At 52.1% G+C, this 20535-nt stretch overlaps 9 protein-coding genes across 9 annotated transcripts; 6 read left to right on the top strand and 3 right to left on the bottom strand.

The window, feature by feature from the left end:
* Positions 1-2476: 2476 nt before the first annotated feature.
* Positions 2477-5730, top strand: NUU61_002385 (putative translation elongation factor eEF-3; the record flags this gene model as incomplete). The annotated part of the gene is made up of 2 exons (XM_056652967.1): positions 2477-5588; positions 5645-5730. The coding sequence occupies 2 exons, from the start codon at positions 2477-2479 to the stop codon at positions 5728-5730; spliced, it is 3198 nt and encodes a 1065-aa protein (XP_056514034.1).
* A 649-nt stretch (positions 5731-6379) lies between these two features.
* Positions 6380-7015, bottom strand: NUU61_002384 (uncharacterized protein; the record flags this gene model as incomplete). The annotated part of the gene is made up of 1 exon (XM_056652966.1): positions 6380-7015. One exon carries the CDS (start codon positions 7013-7015, stop codon positions 6380-6382), a length of 636 nt encoding a protein of 211 aa, XP_056514033.1.
* Positions 7016-7663: 648 nt separating this feature from the next.
* Positions 7664-8655, bottom strand: NUU61_002383 (alternative oxidase; the record flags this gene model as incomplete). The annotated part of the gene is made up of 3 exons (XM_056652965.1): positions 7664-8159; positions 8213-8481; positions 8587-8655. The coding sequence occupies 3 exons, from the start codon at positions 8653-8655 to the stop codon at positions 7664-7666; spliced, it is 834 nt and encodes a 277-aa protein (XP_056514032.1).
* Positions 8656-10811: 2156 nt separating this feature from the next.
* On the top strand, positions 10812-12483 carry NUU61_002382 (uncharacterized protein; the record flags this gene model as incomplete). Its single annotated transcript, XM_056652964.1, has 6 exons — positions 10812-10946; positions 11027-11288; positions 11341-11532; positions 11592-11713; positions 11773-11982; positions 12061-12483. 6 exons carry the CDS (start codon positions 10812-10814, stop codon positions 12481-12483), a joined length of 1344 nt encoding a protein of 447 aa, XP_056514031.1.
* Positions 12484-12825: 342 nt separating this feature from the next.
* NUU61_002381 (Gfo/Idh/MocA family protein) lies at positions 12826-13902 on the top strand (the record flags this gene model as incomplete). The annotated part of the gene is made up of 1 exon (XM_056652963.1): positions 12826-13902. One exon carries the CDS (start codon positions 12826-12828, stop codon positions 13900-13902), a length of 1077 nt encoding a protein of 358 aa, XP_056514030.1.
* Positions 13903-14343: 441 nt separating this feature from the next.
* NUU61_002380 (putative glutamine-serine rich protein MS8) lies at positions 14344-14973 on the top strand (the record flags this gene model as incomplete). Its single annotated transcript, XM_056652962.1, has 2 exons — positions 14344-14460; positions 14575-14973. The coding sequence occupies 2 exons, from the start codon at positions 14344-14346 to the stop codon at positions 14971-14973; spliced, it is 516 nt and encodes a 171-aa protein (XP_056514029.1).
* Positions 14974-15590: 617 nt separating this feature from the next.
* NUU61_002379 (uncharacterized protein) lies at positions 15591-16808 on the bottom strand (the record flags this gene model as incomplete). Its single annotated transcript, XM_056652961.1, has 1 exon — positions 15591-16808. One exon carries the CDS (start codon positions 16806-16808, stop codon positions 15591-15593), a length of 1218 nt encoding a protein of 405 aa, XP_056514028.1.
* A 17-nt stretch (positions 16809-16825) lies between these two features.
* On the top strand, positions 16826-19662 carry NUU61_002378 (putative APSES transcription factor (MbpA); the record flags this gene model as incomplete). Its single annotated transcript, XM_056652960.1, has 4 exons — positions 16826-16927; positions 16980-17219; positions 17273-18929; positions 18983-19662. 4 exons carry the CDS (start codon positions 16826-16828, stop codon positions 19660-19662), a joined length of 2679 nt encoding a protein of 892 aa, XP_056514027.1.
* Positions 19663-20080: 418 nt separating this feature from the next.
* Positions 20081-20393, top strand: NUU61_002377 (uncharacterized protein; the record flags this gene model as incomplete). The annotated part of the gene is made up of 2 exons (XM_056652959.1): positions 20081-20178; positions 20252-20393. The coding sequence occupies 2 exons, from the start codon at positions 20081-20083 to the stop codon at positions 20391-20393; spliced, it is 240 nt and encodes a 79-aa protein (XP_056514026.1).
* Between the last annotated feature and the right edge of the window lie 142 nt (positions 20394-20535).

Here is a 20535-nt window from a genome sequence, read left to right as displayed (position 1 = left end):
GAGTAATGTGCTGGCTGATCGGCACACGATTTTCAGGACCGAGGCAGGGTCATCACCCACACAAGTCTGATCCCACCAACCTCCTTTCTAGCCTTGCCGCGTGTACACGGGGGTGTTGCAACTAGGATTAGGGCCCAATATGATAGGTGGAAGACCGTTTCCCCCTTTATTTATATTTAATTGCTATTTGCATATGATATGTTTTTTTTTTTTTTTCTCTTAAACATTTCTCATTCTCTAGACGACGAGGTGATAGGTCAACCCATGCAGGGTAGTCTCGGGCTATGTGTATCAGGGAACAGGCCTGAGCGTTGGGTCTGAAAGAAAGACCTAAAAAAGGGGGGAAGGGACGAGTCATCCGCAAACCGTGGACAGAAAGGGGCTGGAGGATAGTGAGATGGGAAGGGGCGAGAAACAGAGAAAATTATCATTCAAATAATTCAAAAAAAAAGTGTAGAAGTGAGTTGTATGAGATCTCTTCTGTCTTGCAGCCCACTTATTCTTATTCCCGTCCGTGGATCTACCCCGGATTCTAACAGACAGATGGTGTGCATCTACAGTATGGGTACGGTATGTAGAAAGGGGTGGGGGATAGCCCCTCCCCCATATTCCCCCCGATAGAAGAAAATAGAGGAGCCCTACGGAGATCCACCTCAAATAGAACGTTGTCAGAATGTATTCTCTTTCCAAGGAGAAGTCGGGTTATGACTTCGACGCGACGTAAATGCAGTGGCGAACTATGAGCAAAGGACAGACGGCCTTGGAGAGGCCGAGCAAAAAACCAGGCCGCCACTGCAAAGACCACGGGTCGAAGATTTCCAACTGAATTCTATTAAAAGAGTATATGAAAAAAAAAGAAAGAAAAAAGAAAGAAAGAAAAAAGAAAGAAAGAAAAGATAATACGAACTAAATCCGGGCACAAGAAGAACACGTTGATTTGTTGTCGGTTGACCCGGAAGAGCAACAAGAGCAAAAGGATCACGGAGCCGAGTTTCTCAGGCGAACAATAGTCATTCAGCCGAAGTTTGGTGAATTTTTCCTTTTTTCATTTCTTTTCCTTTCTTTTTTTTCCTCAAGTGCAAGGGCTGTTGTCACTTAGAGTTAGACCCACTTCGGATCGCTTTTTTTCTTTTTTTTTGCCACTCGGATCCTTTCGCGGGGGATAAGGGATGATAGGAGAATAGGGGGGTGTTAAGGGAGTCTGGGGTGCGCTATTGCTTTTCTTGACGGAATGATAGAGTATTTCGGATTTCTTGTTTCTTCCTCACGGCTTGTATTTTCTATCCAGTACTGAATACACTCAAACACAGGGAAATATCGAAAGAAAAAAAAAAAAAAAAAAGAACAGATAAGCGATAAGGTGAAGCGGTGAAAGAAAAAAAGCGTTTGAAGGCTATTCATACCCCGTTTCGCTTGCCTGCAGGGGTGTACTTGGGCTGACTGGAAGCGCTTAGTCCTTTGGAATTACAAAAGAAAAAGAAGAAAAACCTGACCCCTGACTCTGGTCGCAGGTCATTTGGAATGTCGATCCAGGCCTGCCGATCTGTAATGATGCCTTATTTTACGCAATGTGGAAGATACATAGTGATCCATCTGATCAGCGGCTATGCCGGCCGCAGGGCTGGAAGCCGGACAAAAACGGGGCTTACTTTTCTCGAAGAGTTTTCGACCGTGGTTCTGGTGATTGGATGTAGCCATGGTGAGAGACTGCGCCACCCGCTTGGGTGGCAAGAATAGCACAGGCGTAGATGGCTGCGTTATCCCCCGGACTACTAGCGCCGGAGAGGACTAAAGCACGAGTCGCATAGAGGGTTGGGCTATTTTAATCATAGAATCATATACTAGGGTATAAAGGTATTCGACTGATCTTGGACTGGAATCCTTCCTGGTCCGATCCTGAACAAAAGATTGCAATTTCACCAATAGAACCACATAATAGACATATCCCAAGAACCATGGATTTTCTCGATGGTGAGGAGAAGGGGGTGAAGAGGGAGAAGAGTGCGAGACCACAATGAAGAGTTTGTCCTGGGGCAGAAGTGCGCCTGGGCCAATCAGAACCGAGCTAAAGAGGCTTTGCCCAATCGGGGTGCAAGATGAACCGGACTAAGCCTATTGTGGGTTTAGCGCGGGACAATGGGCGATTGAAAAAAAAATTTTTTATTGCCATTTGATTCGGGCGGCGAGGGCCACACACGATAAATATCTCGCCCCCTCCTTCTTCTCTTTTCCTCTCCCCATCGTTCTCTGAGGTGCCATCCTCTCTCTTTTCTGTTTTTCTTTTTCTCTTCTGCATAGACAGAATAGAATCCTATCGCTCCTGTTGAGCGTTTGCTGCGTCTGGACAGCCGACGCAGCCTGGGCCACTGCTCACCACCGAGATACCCCTCATAGAAAAAAAGCCCTTCCTTTTTTTTTACTCTAATTTTTTCCTCCCTTTTCTTAAAAAAAAAACACCGCCACCATTTTTTCCAAAATGCCCGCCGCCGATATCTCCTCCGTTCCTGCCGTCTCCGGCAAGGAGACCGCTCAGTCGGTCGCTGTCCTCGAGGACCTGATCAAGAACCTCAACGTCTCGACCGGCCCCGATGAGCTGAACGCCGCTGCTGGCAACCTCGCCTCTCTTTTCGGTGGCCCTATCCCCGAGCAGACGCTTCCCCTGAAGGCCGTTGAGACCTTCAAGAAGCAGCTCGGCAACAAGAAGGATGCTCTGGCCCGTGAGCGTGCCCTCGAGGGCATCCGGGCTATTGCCTCCAACACTACGGTCGCTCCCGGTGTTGAGCCCCACCTCGTGACTCTCCTTGGCCCCGTGCTCGCCGCGGTCGGTGACAAGATGGTCCCCGTCAAGGAGGCCGCTCAGATCGCCGCCGCCTCTATCGTTAAGGCTGTCAACGGCAACGCCGTCAAGGCGATTGTCCCCCCTATCCTCGAATCCCTTGCCAACGCTCAGAAGTGGCCCGAGAAGATGGCCGCTCTGAACTGCCTCAACGCCCTTGTCGAGTCCGCCCCCGCTCAGCTCTCTTACCAGGTTCCCCGCCTCATCCCTGTCGTCTCCGAGGCCATGTGGGACACCAAGGCTGAGATCAAGAAGGCTGCCTACTCCACCATGGAGAAGGTCTGCGGTCTCATCGTCAACAAGGATATTGAGCGTTTCATTCCCGAGCTCATCAAGTGTGTTGCCAAGCCCGAGAACGTCTCCGAGACCGTTCACCTGCTCGGTGCCACCACTTTCGTGTCCGATGTCACCGGCCCCACCCTGGCTATCATGGTGCCCCTGCTTGACCGCGGTCTCGTTGAGCGTGAGACCGCCATCAAGCGTAAATCGGCCGTCATCGTCGACAACATGTGTAAGCTGGTCGAGGACCCTCAGATTGTCGCTCCTTTCCTGCCCAAGTTGATGCCCCGTCTCGAGAAGAACCACGAGACTCTGGCCGACCCTGAGGCCCGTGAGAAGACCCGCCAGGCTCTCGACACCCTGATCCGTGTTGGTGATGTCAAGGATGGCAAGATCCCCGAGATCTCCACCGCTGGTGATATCTCCACCGTCGCTGCCATCATCAAGGAGATCCTGGAGCCCAAGTTCAAGAACCTCATTACCCAGGGTGAGGCTGTCATCAACTACGTTGCTGCCATCGCTGGTCAGCTCGTCGATGAGAAGGACAGCGAGGCCGCCATCTGGACCCAGAATGCCCTTCCCTACATCACCGCCCTTGTCGGCGAGGAGTCCGCTCGCCCCATCGCTGAGACTCTCCGCAAGCGTGCCTCGCCCGAGGCTGCTGCCAACGACGACATCCCCTCCGACGAGGAGGAGGGTGAGGACCTGTGCAACTGCACCTTCTCCCTGGCCTATGGTGCCAAGATCCTGCTTAACCAGACCCACCTGCGCCTGAAGCGTGGCCAGCGCTACGGTCTCCTGGGCCCCAACGGTTCCGGCAAGACCACCCTGATGCGTGCCATCAACAACGAGCAGCTTGAGGGTTTCCCCAAGAAGGACGAGGTCAAGACCGTCTACGTCGAGCACGACCTGGACGCTGCCGACACCGAGCAGACCGTCATCGGCTGGACCCTCAAGAAGCTGGTCGAGGTTGGTCTGGAACCCAAGAAGGACGAAGTCGAGGCCAAGCTCGAGGAGTTCGGTTTCATGCGTGAGCAGATGGAGGGCCCCATCACTGCCCTGTCTGGTGGTTGGAAGATGAAGCTGGCTCTGTGCCGTGCCGTCTTCGAGAGCCCCGACATTCTGCTGCTCGACGAGCCCACTAACCACTTGGACGTCAAGAACGTTGCTTGGCTGGAGAACTACCTCAAGACCTCGCCCTGCACTTCCATCATGGTCTCGCACGACAGCCGCTTCCTGGACGACGTTATCCAGCACGTCATCCACTACGAGCGCTTCAAGCTTAAGCGTTACCGTGGCTCCCTCAGCGAGTTCGTCAAGCGTGTCCCCTCGGCTCGCTCCTACTACGAGCTCGGTGCTTCCGACATGGAGTTCAAGTTCCCCGAACCCGGTTTCCTTGAGGGTGTGAAGACCAAGTCCAAGGCTATCATCCGTGTCAACAACATGGCCTTCCAGTACCCCGGCACCCCCAAGCCCCAGATCACCGACATCAGCTTCCAGGTCTCGCTTGGCTCCCGTATTGCCGTCATCGGTCCCAACGGTGCTGGCAAGTCTACTCTCGTTAACGTCCTGACCGGTGAGCTGGTCCCCACCGCCGGTGATGTGTACCAGCACGAGAACATCCGTATCGCCTACATCAAGCAGCACGCTTTCGCCCACATTGACAACCACCTGAGCTCGACGCCCTCTGAGTACATTCAGTGGCGTTTCCAGACCGGTGAGGACCGTGAGACCATGGACCGTGCCAACAAGATCGTCACCGAGGATGACGAGAAGGCCATGGACAAGATCTACAAGGTCGAGGGTACCTTCCGTCGTGTCATTGGTATCCACTCTCGTCGCAAGTTCAAGAACACCTACGAGTACGAGATCTCGTGGTCGCTGGGTGACAACATCGGCATGAAGAGCGAGCGCTGGACTCCCATGATGTCCAACGACAACACCTGGTTGCCCCGTAACGAGATTATCCAGTCTCACTCCAAGCAGGTCGCCGAGGTTGACCAGAAGGAGGCTCTGGCTTCCGGTCAGTTCCGTCCCCTGGTCCGCAAGGAGATTGAGCAGCACTGCGCCAACTTTGGTCTCGACGCCGAGCTGGTCTCCCACTCGCGCATGCGCGGTCTGTCCGGTGGTCAGCGTGTCAAGGTTGTCCTGGCTGCTTGCTCGTGGCAGCGCCCCCACGTCATCGTCCTGGACGAGCCTACTAACTACCTGGACCGTGACTCCCTGGGTGCCCTGTCCAAGGCCCTGAAGTCCTTCGAGGGTGGTATCATCATCATCACCCACTCGCGTGAGTTCACCGAGAACCTCACCGAGGAAGTGTGGGCTGTCAACGACGGCAAGATGGTTCCCAGTGGCCACAATTGGGTGCAGGGACAGGGCTCTGGACCTCGCCTGGAGAACAAGGAAGACGAGGAGGACAAGTTTGATGCCATGGGTAACAAGATCGAAGTCCAGAAGAAGAAAAAGCTTACTGGTAAGTTTTATTGCAACTGCTTAGACTTGGAATTCATGCTAACTTGTCTCTTTCAGGCTCTGAGCTCCGCAAGAAGAAGAAGGAGCGTGCTGCCCGCCGCAAGCGTGGTGAGGAGGTCTTCTCGGACGAGGACGACATCTAAAGGGAAAGAATTGCTTTGTGATGCATTTTATGATTGGTTGATGAATTTCATATGGCTTGAGAACGAATACAATCATTGTTCAAATTACTGCCTATAGTAGAGTTACGCGTAGAGTGTAGTACGAAGTTCTCCCCATCGGGTCACGGTATCAAGTGACGCTGTGGATAGAACATATCTTGTTTAAGAGGTCTAACAACCCTATAGTTTTTTTTTTTTTTTTTTTTTTTTTTCTCTCTTGCCTTGGAGGCCTTTCCCAGAGCCAAAGGAAGCACTCAAGTTTGGTGGTTACTGTGTGTTAATTGCCCAGGAGATTTTCAATCATGGTATTTCGTCATCTCTGTGAGAAGTACGGGTGGGTTGTGAGTTGTGATGTGGAAAAACACACCCAACTTGACATCGCCAATGTAGAAACTTCCTTTCGATTCCAATCAGTCTTTCAGAGGTAATCCAACAACAAAAGCAGTTCTTCTGTCCCGTTTTCTATTCCCAAACTCCCAAACCCGTGCGAAAATAAACCACAATGTAAAATGTGGTGGATATGAGAGTGTACCGCATCCCAGACCGGCAAAGAAACAAGCAGATACCACCGTCGAATTCAGTGCAACTGCAGAATAAAAAAACCCCCCGAAGAGCTGCAAAGTTTCCTGACTCAGGACTGGCGCGAACGGCGCTGCCGGCCATGCTCGGCGGTCATGTCCGTCGCAGCAGGGAACACACTGGACGAGGACTCAGTGATGGTGGACGTAATAGTGGCAGTGACGATGGTATCATCCCGAGCCGATCCCTTCAACTGACCCACCTGATCACGAGAAGGGTGAATCCGGCGGAAATCAGACAAACTACGCCGAAGAGCAACAGCGTTGGGAAGACCAGCGACCTCCCGGTGCGTCTGGATCTTCCGCTGCTTCAGGCGGGCCTGCACGGCGTCATTGCCCTTTGAGGGTCTCTTCTTGTGAGAGATGGCCGGGGTCAGGGCCTTGTCCTTGTCCTTGTTCTTGCGGATGAAGGCGTCGTAGCCCTTGTAAAAGGGCATCATTTCTTCGCCCTTGGTGGTGTTGGCGGTGGTGTTGGTTGAATCCAGGTTGATGGTGCCAGTGGCAGAGGCACCGGTGGTAGGGGAGGAGGTAGGAGAGGAAGATGGAAGGGTGGGGGACGCAGCAGGAGGAGAGAAAGAGGCACGGCGAGAGGCCTCGACGTAGCGGCCCAACTTCTCGTCGAAGATGGGGGTGTCGGGGGTGAAGGGCATGTAGTGGTTCTTCTCGCGCGGCTTGTGGGATCGAACCATTTCGGCGGTAGTGAAGGCGAGAGAATTTGTCAAGAGAAGTTGGCGAGAGGTGTAGAGGTGTGAATTGAAGAGGGGGGGGCTGAGAGAACAAGAGGAGGGAGAATAGAGGAAGATAGGTAAATAGTAGGAGAGGAGGATAGAGTCGAGGGATTTTGAAAGGCATGGAAGTTGGCAAGTGAGATCTTTGTGTCCCCTGTCAGTGAAGATAGCCTTCCGAGTAGATATGGGATATTAAGAGAGGTGAGCTTACTGGCTGCCAAAGATCCCCCACGCGGTACACTCCAGCCACAGGCATTGATAGAAAAGCAGATAAAGAGATGTCGAAGTGAGCTTTGCTTCAGAGAAGGCAGAGAAAGGGATATGTGTTACAAAAGAATTCATAGACAAGAGATAAAAGCAAGAAGGATATTAGAACAGGACCAAAGTAAGTGATTTAGGATCAGAAGACCCTCCGAAAGTACAATATACCCATGCTGGACTTGATGCCGAACACGGCTTTTTAGCTTAACGGGAATATTTAGTTTGCTAGGGATCCAAAGACCAGCTATAGAAGGAATCCATTCTAAATTCTTTCTATATTCAAGAGTCTAAATATCAGTGAAATGAGAGTAAGAGAAAAATACAATCCAGAAAGACACAGCTCTCCATCTATGCATTGCTTCTGGATTGCAATGTTGCACCTGGCGACGGAAGAGCATTCTGAACCTGCACCCTAAACTTAGCCGAGAAAGGATTCGGATCCTTATTCTGATCCAAGTTCCCTAAAGTGTGATTGACATCGCGGTGCTTGGCCTCGTCCGCGCGCACATACAACAACAAAGAGTGCATGTTCCGATGGCCCTCGGGCATCTGCCAGTACTTGACAGCCATATCAGGAGCCTTCAAGTGTGTCCAGCGCGGGAGAAATCCGTTCTCGATATCGGCAATAGCCTTGGAGTATGTGATGACAGCCTCTTCTTCGAGGTATCCGACGAAGCGGTGGCAGATCTGCGGCGAGACCAGGTATGCAAGTGAGAAGCCGCTGAAGAACACGCATTGGGCGCCGAGGACCATGAACCGCATCAGGAGGCCGGGCTCGGCGAGCTTGAGGAAGGTGAGGAGGTGCATGCGTTCGTTGTAGGCTTCTTCTAGAAGAGTTTCGATCCTGAGATCTGTTAGATTGTGAGTCTTGTTGAAGTGGGGTTTCAGGGGCCTTACCAGCCGTGGTCTCTGCGCATTTTCCGAATGCTTTTCAGGTGTCGGAGCATTCCTGCTACCATCCCGGGCACACCGGCGACACTTTCAAGGAAGATGAACCGGGTGATCCACTTCTCTTCTGTCATGATGTGGTTTTTGGATAAAGTGCCGCTCGTGGGTCGATACCCAGTGACGAAATCCATGCTCCAGCGCAGGAAACGAACTGTTCCTAGGGCCATCTTATCCGACCAGCAGCCTGCTCTGCGGTGGGCGACTCGGACAGCGAGGATCTGTTCTTTGGTGTAGCTGATAGGCAAGGTATGTCAGTGGCTGGTCAGAGGCCAGGAATCTTAGATGAAATCAGAGAAAGGAATAGAAAGAAAGAATCGACGTACACAGGATGGGTCCATGACGACTTTTGGCCAGTTTGGGATCCGGTGGTGTGGTGCCGTTTTTCCACGCATAGATTGTTGACACGTAGGAATTGCCAGGGAAAAGATCTGGAATGTTTGGATATGCTATGGTGTATAGAATATGAGGGTATTAAAGATGGAGCAAATTGCCGACTGATGTTTGTTTGGAGTCTCATTGTGCCGAGGACCCGTCGACGATAGAAACCAAAGCCAAGTCTAAATAACAAAGAGAAGTCGCTGGATAATGATCATTTGTTGGTTTATCATAAAAATGAATCAACTTTATACTTCTGGTGTTCTGGCTTTTACTCGGTATAATCCAAACTGAAAAGTGTTGGGACTCGCTGGTCTACGCTGTACACTGTAGTGTTGATAATAGCCTCAAAATCCAGGCACCAGAGGAGCTACCGGCACGCTAGTTGAATTTACTTTCCTATTCTTTCCGATGATATCTGAGTTCATGCCGGCTAGATGAATGGCTATTGGGTAAATAGTAATGCTGTGGAGGTAGTCTTGTAGTTAGTAGAGCAGGGTGCAGCCAGAAACTAGGTACACTAGAATTTCAAGATCTGTTAGTGCAATACCAAAATTTAGGCTTTAAAACACCCATGAGGAGATCTTTATTTCCATTTCTCATGTCCATTGGGATATTCAATCCTGAGGTTTTGTGTGGCATTCGGCTGCTAGGACTAGAAGAAAGGGTTGCCCTGCGCTGGCTCAGCAAAATGGACATTAGAAGCAATAAAAGCCAAACGTATGTTAGAAGATGAGTAGAAAAGGTTGTCGTAATTCCTTTGCTCTGTCGTCCTAACAGAGCTCGCTTGCCTTTTATGTTGTTTATTATTGCAGAATTCACGGTGACTAGGGAGTGTCATCGAAAGATCCATATGGCCAAAACAAACAGGTTGACCTTGTCGAGGTGTTCATGCTCAACCAACTGCAGTATCCAATTAATTGGCATGAAATCCGCCACAGCCATTCAAGATTACCCGGGCACCAATGTGTCCAAGCTGATGATAGAGATTTGGTGTCGAATGCCCAGTGGAGATGAGGTACGTATTCAGGGGTTGCTGTGAACTCTTACTAACCTTCGGTGCTTCGTGGAATAGAGCAGCAAAGTCCATGCTTTGAAAATTAGAGATTATCGAACTCGTTGTGCTTTTGATAGAGATCCCCATATATACTTACGGTGAGTGCTTTCGGAAGAGTTGATAGCGGGTGGTGTGATGATGGTCTGATAGACATTTGCAGTGTGTTATTTATAGAACCCAAAATATAAGTCCAAATGCAAAAATATATATATATATATATATATGAGAGGTTAATCCTGATATCGATCTCTTGCCCTACGAAAAGTCGGCTACAAGACCCGCTCCCGGAGACTCTCCCGAGGCTGAATGCAAGGGTATTTGACTCGATGGCCCCTGATATCGATTTCCCTCACTCCTTGACATCAACAGATCGTGTTTCAGCGCACCCTAATTGTCCGTGCTTTCTCGTCGTGGCGAATCGCGCACAGTCTGAGGTTTTTCTTATCGAATGGACTGGGCAGACTCCCGAGGCGACCCTGGAATTGCTGCCGAGAAGTGCTTATCTTCCTGCTATCTTACACGCACAACAGACGGCCTGTTATCTTGAAGAAAAGAAGTAGTGTGCTCACACTTGGCTCGTTCCTTTTCTGCCTTGCCCGTTGAAGTTCAGTTCCGGCCACTCATACTCACCCACCTCACACCATTGTCGCAGGGATAAAGATGAGGTATTTCCGAACATATCCACAATATCCGCTACCCGTTTGTATCGAGTTGGGGTCAGGGTTCTCCGCATTTTCAGAGGCGAATTTGTGGAGATGCGTTATGACGCCGATAACCGGCAGGGCTCCCGAGAGTTTATCGCAACTCCACAACCTCGAAATCTCTCTTCATTTGACTTCGCATGGCAAAGAGTGCGGGGGTTAGAAAAGAGCGGTGATGTCCCGTCATGCAGTGACGTCTTCCCTTGCCAGGAATGCCTGTCATCTTTGTTGATGCACAGAATCTATCGGTCTGGTACCCGAGTATCGTCAATAAACATTAAAGAACATCAACTTCCCCGGACTTGCCGTCTTCCATTTCATTACTCACTCTCCATAAACCCACTGCTACCCTTTATGGACACTGCAAACGCAGCATCAATTGCTATTTCTCTCCGCCAATCAAGATTTTTCCACGATGCCCGAGGGTAAAGACGACATCGAGGAGCTGGCTCCCGTTCCGTCGCAAATCGGCGAGGTCCACAATGACCCGAACTACGCCCACGACGCCGTGTTTGGCGAGATCACGGAGGATGGTCCTAACTACCGCAATGTACGCCATCTTTTCTTGGGGCAATTACTCTAAAACACGGATTGAACATCACCGTTTATGTTTTTCATGTCTTTCTCTAGGTAGGGTGGCTGGGAACAGTTGCTCTCATGATGAAGTCCCAGATCGGTCTGGGAGTCCTTTCCATACCGGCTGCTTTCGATGTCCTGGGCCTAGTCCCCGGCGTGATCTGCCTGTGTGTGGTTTCTGCCATCACGACCTGGTCTGACTACATCATTGGTGTCTTCAAACTTCGCCATCGGGAGGTCTATGGGATCGACGATGCCGGCATGTTGATGTTCGGTCGGCTAGGCCGTGACTTTCTGGGATTCGCGTTCTGTCTTTGTAAGTCTATGTTTGAATGCTCGAGGACAAGGCCTTTTGCTCACGCTGATAGATTGGACCTTCGTCGCCGGGTCTGGCATGCTCAGTATTTCCATCGGCTTGAACGCTGTGTCCACCCACGGCGCATGCACGGCTGTTTTCGTCGTCGTGGCTGCTATTCTAGGGTTCATGCTCTCGAGTATTCAGACGCTGGGCCGCATCACCTGGCTAGCGTGGGTTGGACTGGTCTGCATCCTGACTGCGAGTGAGTGATTGAAATAGCACTGCTACATTAGTAGAAGATATAGACTGACATTGTGATAGTTTTCATCGTGACAATCTCCGTCAGCGTCCAAGATCGTCCCGCGTCGGCACCGCAAGAAGGCGTCTGGGTCTCGGACTTCAAGGTAGTCAATAACCCAAACTTCACGCAGGCCGTCACGGCCGTATCGTCAATTATCTTCGCCTATGCTGGCACCCCCTCTTTTTCCCCATCGTGTCTGAGATGCGCGACCCACGACTGTACACCCGATCCCTACTGATCTGCCAATCGGGCGTGACCGCTGTCTACATTGTCATTGGCTGCGTGCTCTACTACTACTGCGGATCCTATGTTGCTTCGCCTGCCCTCGGCTCGGCTGGTACGCTCATGAAGAAGATCAGCTATGGGCTTGCGCTTCCGGGGCTTGCAGTGACTACAACCCTGGTCATTCATGTAAGAACACCCACATAGACACATACCATACACAAGAACTCTCCGATATATGTTCGATCTGGTACTGACATTTCTAAGTTGCCAGCAAAATACATCTTCGTCCGTGCCCTCCGCGGATCCAGACACCTCGCCTCCAACACAATCATCCACTGGGCCGCCTGGCTCGGCTGCACCTTCGGCATCGCCCTGATTGCGTACATTATTGCGAGCGCCATTCCCGTCTTTGACGGCCTGGTCTCGTTAGTTGGGGCTTTGCTGGGCACTCTGATGTCGTTCCAGCCCATGGGTTGTATGTGGTTGTATGACAACTGGAGCAGCGGCAAGCCTGCGAAAACACCAAAGTGGATATTCCTGGTGGGATGGAGTGTTTTTGTTATTGCTATTGGCACTTTTATGATGGTTGCTGGTACCTATGGGTCTGTTGTGGGGATTATGGATACGTATAAGGCGTCTGGGGGTTCGGCTGCTTGGTCTTGTGCTGATAACTCGAACTCTGTATGAAGTTGAGGGTGGTGAAACTGAGCTGATTCTGGTATTTTGGTCCTGGAAACCTTGGTGTGGATAACCCTTCCTGGGGAATGTATATCAATTGAATTGGAGGGACAGTGAGGTAAATATTCAAATCTTAAGGGGTATAATCTTTCCTGTTAGGTCATTCTTCCTTGGTTAACACCAGAATCTGCAAAGGCTGAATTGTGTTCACCTGAAAGGTGTTAGCTTACAAATTCTGCGCAGCGCATCCTTGGGGCCGTAGAGAACACAATGCAATTCGTGGCCAGTGAGGGGTGATGATCTCTCGTTATCGCCAAGATCAAACTTGAACTTGCGCACTTCATCATCAAAATGACACAGGAAAGCGACACCAGGCTGGCCGTTGTCGTGGTCGGAATGGGCCAGATGGGCATCAGCCATGCGCTTGCCTACCACCACAACCCGGGTTTTGAGATCATCAGCCTCGTTAACCGAAGCCCAGGAAAGAAACTGCCAGATGCATTGACGCAGTACCCTGTTGTGTCAACATTAAAGGAGGCGCTTCCGCTGAACCCCGATGTGGTATCAATCAACACCCACACCGCGACCCACGCCGAGCATGCAGTGACCGCAATGGAAACCGGAGCACACGTCTTCGTGGAAAAACCACTAGCCACGACTGTGACAGAGGCCGAGCGCGTCATAGAGACAGCGCGACGAACGAAGCGCAAGCTAGTCATCGGCTATATTTTGCGTCACCACCCCAGTTGGGTTGAGTTCATTCGACAGGCACGCCAACTCGGTCCGCCATTTGTGATGCGCATGAACCTGAACCAGCGGTCTCGCGGTGACGCATGGGAAATCCACAAGCGACTGCTGCAGGATGCCAAGAACCCGGTGGTCGACTGCGGGGTGCATTATCTCGACGTGATGCTACAGATTACGGACAGCAGGCCGACCCAGGTGCGTGGCATGGGGGTCTCTCTCAGCGATGAGATCCCCGCGGATGAGCAGGTCAACTACGGGCATTTGCAGGTTGTTTTTGCTGATGGATCGGTTGGATGGTATGAGGCCGGATGGGGGCCGATGGTGTCGGAGACGGCGTATTTCGTCAAGGACGTGATGGGTCCCCGAGGTTCAGTGTCGATGGTCATGGATGAGAACGAGACTCGTACTGGGGGTGGCTCTGCGGATATTGAAGGCCACAACAAGAGTTTGCGTTTGCGTGTGAGCACGCTGGTCGAGGGTCGCTCGCAGGATACCATGCTGTCGGTGGCAGATGAACCGGGGCATGATGACCTTTGTGCGCGCGAGCAGCAGTTCTTGCTCGATGCTATTCGAGAGGATCGAGACCTGACCCAGCACATGGAGGACGCTGTTCGCTCACTAAGTATTGTGCTAGCGGCGGATCGCTCGATGCATGAGAACCGGGCCATTGATCTCGAGTAGTTTTTGGGGAATTCTGGGATATCAGCAGCGGAGTATACTAAGCATTGGCAGCCGAGAGTTGGACTTCGATGGGCCTGTCAACTGTGGGCCGCCGATCACCTCGACACATGGAAGATGCCTGCCAACCGCCTGCAGATAAAAACAATGACAAGAATAGAAACCAAGCATTCGAGAAAGAGATTCGAAGATGCTAATCATTTCTCAGACCCGCATCGAATGTCCAAATGCCGATTCGAGTAAGCGGAGGCTGTGATGACGATCCTCAGCCCCCTGAAGGGCGGTGCGTCATGGCTGCCCCGCTTCGTAAGAGGCAGCATCTTCATTACTGCGCTGGGTTAGTCGGGTCAGCATCTCAGCGTGTTTTTCTCTGTTATTTTCCCTCCTTCCCTTCCTCTCTCTCTTTATCTCTCTCTTTCTCAAGAATATACTAGTCCATCCACCATGTCGAATTACGCTGGTCCTCCTCCCATCCAGTATGGGGATGATTACTATAGCCAGGGCCCGGGACAGTACCCGCCCCAAGGCTACGGTCCCCCACAGGGAAACTATCCGTCAGGGGTGAGTGTAGTCACAGTGCGCGATACGATGTCGAGTAGCGTGCCAGCATCACCTGATACGAGGTGATATTACGCTCGATATCCAAGACAGACAGCTAACCACTGCGTCCAGCAGCAACCTGGCTATGGTCAGCCGCCCGCCCCCTATGGCCAGGAAGGCTACCCGCCCCCGTACAGCAGTCTGCCCTCGCACGGCCAGTACCCGGGCCCTGAATACGCCCACGGCCCACCGGTGCCTCCCAAGGAGCGAGACCATTCGCCCTACCCTCCCCAGCAGCAGTTCCAACCCGTCGGCGCCAATGCCTCATATTATGCGGAAGCACCGACGCCCAACCAGCAGGGGTATCCCCCGGGTCAAGGTGGACCGGAAGATGAGAAGGGTCTCGGGTCGACGGTGGTCGGTGGTGCGGCGGGCGGATACGCCGGCCACAAATTGGGCCATGGGGTGTTAGGGACTGCCGGAGGTGCGGTGCTGGGAGCTATTGGCATGAACATGGCAACCCACTCGATGTAAGTTTTCTTTTACTTTGCTGACTTGGGTGCGTCTTGTTCCGCTCTGCAGAAATCTGACTGATCGGTTCTTTTTTTTTTTTTTTGAACAGGGGCAAGGAGCACAAGAAGCACAAGAAGGAAAAGAAGCACAAGAAGAAGCATTGCTGCCACAACAAACACCGCAAGCGCAGATCAAGCTCGAGCTCGAGCTCGTCTAGTTCCTCCAGTAACTAGGTTCCGCCAGACGCCCGATCCGGCAATTCGGATTCTATCGTTGGGTCCCAGGATGCTCGAGCAGCGTGGTAATGGAACCCGAATTGCTGGTGACGCCGAAATGTGTTCTTTTTATGTATTGATTGTTTGTTCCTACCGATGAATTGTACAGAACACCTATGGTTCTCCTCAGAGATGTCCAAATGCCTTACGTGTCCCGAGAGCTTTGCCTTGATGAATTCGTTTTGTATCCGTATTCTCGTATCCTCTAACGTGTGCAATGTCAGCTCATAAAACTCGCATGTCTCTACAACAGCCATTGTATTCAACAAAAGTGGGTTACGCCATCAGAATTGTTGGAACAGCAACGAGAGACTTGTTGAGTCGGGCCCAGGCAGGGAATCCGATTGTAGTGATACATCAGAACTATAGTAGATTCGAAGACGGCTCGTGAGTCTGAGACCTGCTCTGTGACGAGACCGTGGTTTTCGGAGTTTGATCTTGAAAAAGATGCGTTGAGTCAACAATCGGGTTCACTTGAAACGCGAGCCGTGGCACTGTCTTGGGTGTCTCCCACGAAAACCGCCATTTTTCATAGTCTGCGTCCCAGCGCATCCGAGGCACCAAAGAAGAAACGCGACGCCAATGGCGTCGCATATATCTAGAACGGATTCTGTGCGGTCGACCATCCACAAATGCACCGAAAGTGCCTTCCTTTTGAGGTCCTTGGACTAGCAATCCGAGAAGGTCACGTTTGATAGGCGCGGTATCTTGTACGGTTGTCTGCCCGGGCTTTCTTCGTGGCACAGGCTCCCATTTCACTGTTCCCGAGATCAGTCCGTCCAGAATGCGGAGATCTTCCTCAGGCAGTGGTGGCAACAGACTATACATCGTGTCTTGATACCACTTCCTCCGGATATTGACTCGACGAGATCGGCACACAGGGCTGCCCCAACTGTTTTCTTCGGGGATGCGTGGGAAGAGCGATTTGACTTGAGGCCGAACCCGGGATGCGGTTAGCACCCCATTGTTGATTTGAGACTTTGCGAGACTCATCATGATGCTCGGCGCTTGCCAGCCATCATCAAACCGATTTGGTTGTTCCACCAAGCCTCTGAGCGCTTGCGTGTCCTCGGGGATCGGGGGCGTCATCATCTGGGCCAGCAGTTGGTGTCGCCGTTTCCCCACACGCCCGTATGAAGTGAGCAGGACCTTTTCGAGAGGACTAGGGTGGCCTGCATTTGCTCTTTTCAGAAGAGACAATTTTGATTTTGCTTTTCGACTCAGTAGGTGGGCGGGCTGGCTGCGGCCGGGGGAGGCTGCTGCGCGGTACCGAGCTAGAATCTCATGATGCATATAGTGGCGAGCGATGGGATCGGGAAGGTAGGTACATTCGCGCAAAGTAGCGCGCAGCAAATGTCGCCATCGTGTCGCATTAAAAGAGTTGGCTGGCAATGTCGAGGCCATTGTAAGCCCTTCGGGGGTGGTGGGCGGGTCGAAGTTGCACCCGAAGCGAAACGCGAAAATCCGGAAGCCTTGGCGTGTCACGGGAACGACGCGCCCTTTCGCTCTTCCCCAACCCCGCGACCTTCGCGCCTTGCACCCGATCTCGATCTCACGCCATTGACACATTCCTGCCTGCATTGTGACCTTGAGCCTGCATGGTTCTTGGCTTTACCGTGGTCCCCCTGTCTGAGGGTTACGCGCCTCCTTTCGCGTCATCACGCCTGACCTCCCGGTATCTTTCCGCCCCAACCTCCCCCGTGCCTGCGACTAATGCCCCATTTGTTATGTGCTAATGCTGCTGCCCATTAGACCAGCATGTCCTACTCGCAGAGCAGCACGGGCTCAACAAACGGGATGGCCTACAACATCCTAAACGCCTCCCAATCCCTCTCTTCCACGCCTCGCGCCACTTCTCCGCCCCCGAAAGGTTCCCAACTGTCTTCATTCATTCCGAGTGGCCTTCCTCGAAGCAGCTTGGGAGGCCTGGATGGCTCCAATGATTATGGAACGACGTCGCACCAGGATGATTACAAGCCACAAATCTACCGAGTGCGTGGGTTCCATTCACTTCCACATCACTCAATACTAACGAGGTTGAACAGGCTGTTTACTCTAATGTCTCGGTGTATGAGATGGAAGTCAATGGGGTCGCAGTGATGAAGCGTCGGTCCGATTCGTGGCTGAATGCTACCCAGATCTTGAAAGTCGCTGGCGTCGTCAAGGCCAGAAGAACCAAAACCCTCGAAAAAGAAATCGCCGCCGGAGAGCATGAAAAGGTCCAAGGCGGTTATGGCAAATACCAAGGGACATGGGTGAACTACAACAGAGGAATCGATCTGTGTCGCGAGTACCACGTGGAGGAAATGCTGCGACCATTGTTGGAGTATGATATGAGCCCCGACGGTTCGGGTGGTTTCGCCCAGGGAACCATTGATACGCCTACAAAGGAGCAGGCGATGGCAGCACAGCGCAAACGGCTCTACAGTGGCTCGGAGAATCGCAGCACGTCTCAACCACAGCAAGGGACGTTTTTCCAGAACATCTCGCGCACCGCGGCGACGGCTGTCAATGCTATCAGCAAAGCTCGGTTCGATTCTCCGAGTGCGAATAGTCGTCGACCCAGCGTGATTCGCAAACCATCCCAGCAGATGAGCAGCCAGGAGTCCCAAATGCCATTCAGCAGTCAGCAAAGCATGTACAGTGTGTCCGACAGTGGGTTTGCCAGTCTACAGAATAGGTACCAGACACAAGACGACCACGACGACCTCGCGGAACCCCCACGCAAGCGCTTCCGCTCTGCCTCAAACCAAGGCCACCCTCTTGGATTACCCCGAGAGCCATCGAACTTGTCAATGCATGAGCCTACGCCGACAGAACCCAACGAATCCTTCTACCAAGACATTGATCTCCCCCCACCACCTATGGATGACGATCAGAAGCGTGGTGTGGAGGCTCTTGCTCCTGCCTCACATCCAGAAAGATTCCAGAAGATGAAGCTGATCATGACGCTCTTCCTGGATAAGCGAACCAAGGACTTCACTACCCACCCAGCCCTGATGCAGCTAAGTGGCGAAGACCTGGAGATTCCTTTGGATGAGTACCGAAATAACGCCCTGCATTGGGCTGCGATGCTTGCGCGCATGCCCCTCGTCAATGCGCTGGTTGCCAAGGGTGTCAGTATCTCTCGAGTCAATGGTGCTGGAGAGACAGCATTGCAAAAGTCGGTAGGGACCCGCAATAACCTTGACTACCGAAGCTTTCCTCGCTTGCTCCAGGTGCTTGCCCCTACCATCGACATGGTTGACTACAGCGGACGAACCATTCTACACCACGTCGCCGTGATGGCGGCCACTGGTGGTGGAGGCCATGTGTCTGCGAAACATTACCTGGAAGCCCTGCTGGAATTCATTGTACGTCATGGCGGCATTGTGCCGGCCGTAAATGGCGATCAGACACAGAATGGATCACCCGGCAGTGATGTCATCTCTCTGGGACGGTTCATCTCAGAGATTGTCAATCTTCGTGATGATCAGGGCGACACGGCCCTTAACCTGGCGGGGCGGGCACGCTCGGTCCTGGTCCCGCAGCTGCTGGAAGTGGGCGCCGATCCACACATTCCCAACCACACCGGACTTCGGCCTGCAGATTATGGGGTTGGTGTCGATATGGTGGATGGTAATTCACAGTCCCAGCAAGCTGGCGACCGAAGTGACACGTTTATTGATCAGCTGGCCAAGTCAAAAAAAGAGATCCTCGAAGGTAGGTGTATTCCATGTCGGATGAGCTTCTGCGCGTGCTAACAAGAGCCTTAGCGACAATGAATCAAATCAGCTCCATGGTTGAGGAAGCGCTAGGGGGTATCGATCGGGAACTGGCTTCAAGCCTATCACAAAAGCAAGAATCGTTCAATCACTGGCATGCAAAGATCCGCGAATCTGCCAAGGCTCGACAGATCGAGCAGAAACAGCTGGATGAGCTGAAGCGGAGGGGCTCAGATCGAGTGGAAATTGACCGACGGATCAAGAATCTCGAACGGTCTTCTGAGGGCTTGTTGGTGACACTAAAGGATACACCAGGCTTCGGCCTGACCAACACGTTTGTTGTCGGTGATGCAGACCAGGATTCTGGTGTTGATGCCGCGGCGTTTGAGACCTTATTTTCGGAGAAGTTTGACCCTGCTTCCGGCTTTTCGGAACAACAGATTGCCTTCTTGGCCGCGCTGCCAGCCTCGAATCTGCTCAAACATCGAGCCCAACGCTATACAGAGTTCAACGCTGGACTCCTGGCCGAGGTTGATGGATTGAAAGCGAAGAACGCAGTTCTGGGGCAAAACTACCGCCGCATGGTGATGGCATGCACGGGCTGGACCGCAGAGCAGGTCGATGAAGCTGCAGATGGCCTGACGCAATGCGTCAAAGATTTGAACGATAATCCTGTTCCTGAAGACGAGGCGATTGAGATTCTGATGCGGGATCGTGGGCAGGACTGGTAGCGTGGTTGTCATCTTCATACTCTGAGCGTTCGGGCGGGCTTTTTTTTTCCATGGCGTTGATGCATTCGACTGTATGATACAAATACCCCGATTGTCTCATTCATGCCTGTAGACATGTGTATGAATCTTGTTATTGATGTTGAATTCATATGGAATGTGTGTTGTACAGCTCCTCTTGGCTCCTCTGAACAGCCTAAAATACAACGGCAGATTATCCGGTTCGCGATGCCGCTGGAAGTAGACAACAGTTCATTGGGATCTCTTGCCAAGCTATTTACCAAGTTCCCCGTGGTTGTTTGTCGCTAGTGGCTTGTGGGTAAAGTGCTGATGCAACCGAGTACTTATACTCGCTGGCAGTCCGGTTTGAGATGTCCCAACCCGAGTCTTCTGCACTTCTCGACACCATACAGACTTCAACATGAGGACCGGTATTCTCCATGTCAAGAATGACACCATTCTTGATGCCAACGGGCAGCGAGTGGTTCTGCGTGGTGCAGCCCTAGGAGGATGGATGAAGTGAGTTAGCATTCCATCACGAAAATTGAGGACAACAACCTTGTGTTTGTGCTGCGACTCACGATGATAATAGTATGGAGAACTTCATCACTGGGTTCGCTGCCCATGAATTCCAGCATTGTGCAGAAATGCACCGGGTCCTAGATCCCGAGAAATACGAGTTCTTCTTCGACAAATGGCAGGGACATCGGTCTCCAAGGCATGATCTACACTAATCCACATAGTAAGTGGAACAAGACAATCCAACCGTTCCTGAACACGAAGCGAGATCCATGGCTGGACAAATGGGGACGTCGACCAGCGTCTGAGCCTGAAGTCGCGCTCAAACCCCTGGCTGACTGGATTGATCGAGCCAGC

Source organism: Penicillium alfredii (genome assembly GCF_028826965.1).
Source record: "Penicillium alfredii strain IBT 34128 chromosome Unknown utg000004l_segment0_segment0, whole genome shotgun sequence".
NCBI lineage: Eukaryota > Fungi > Ascomycota > Eurotiomycetes > Eurotiales > Aspergillaceae > Penicillium > Penicillium alfredii.
The sequence above is the reverse complement of the archived record's forward strand: the minus strand, read 5'-3'. Positions and strand labels throughout refer to the sequence as shown.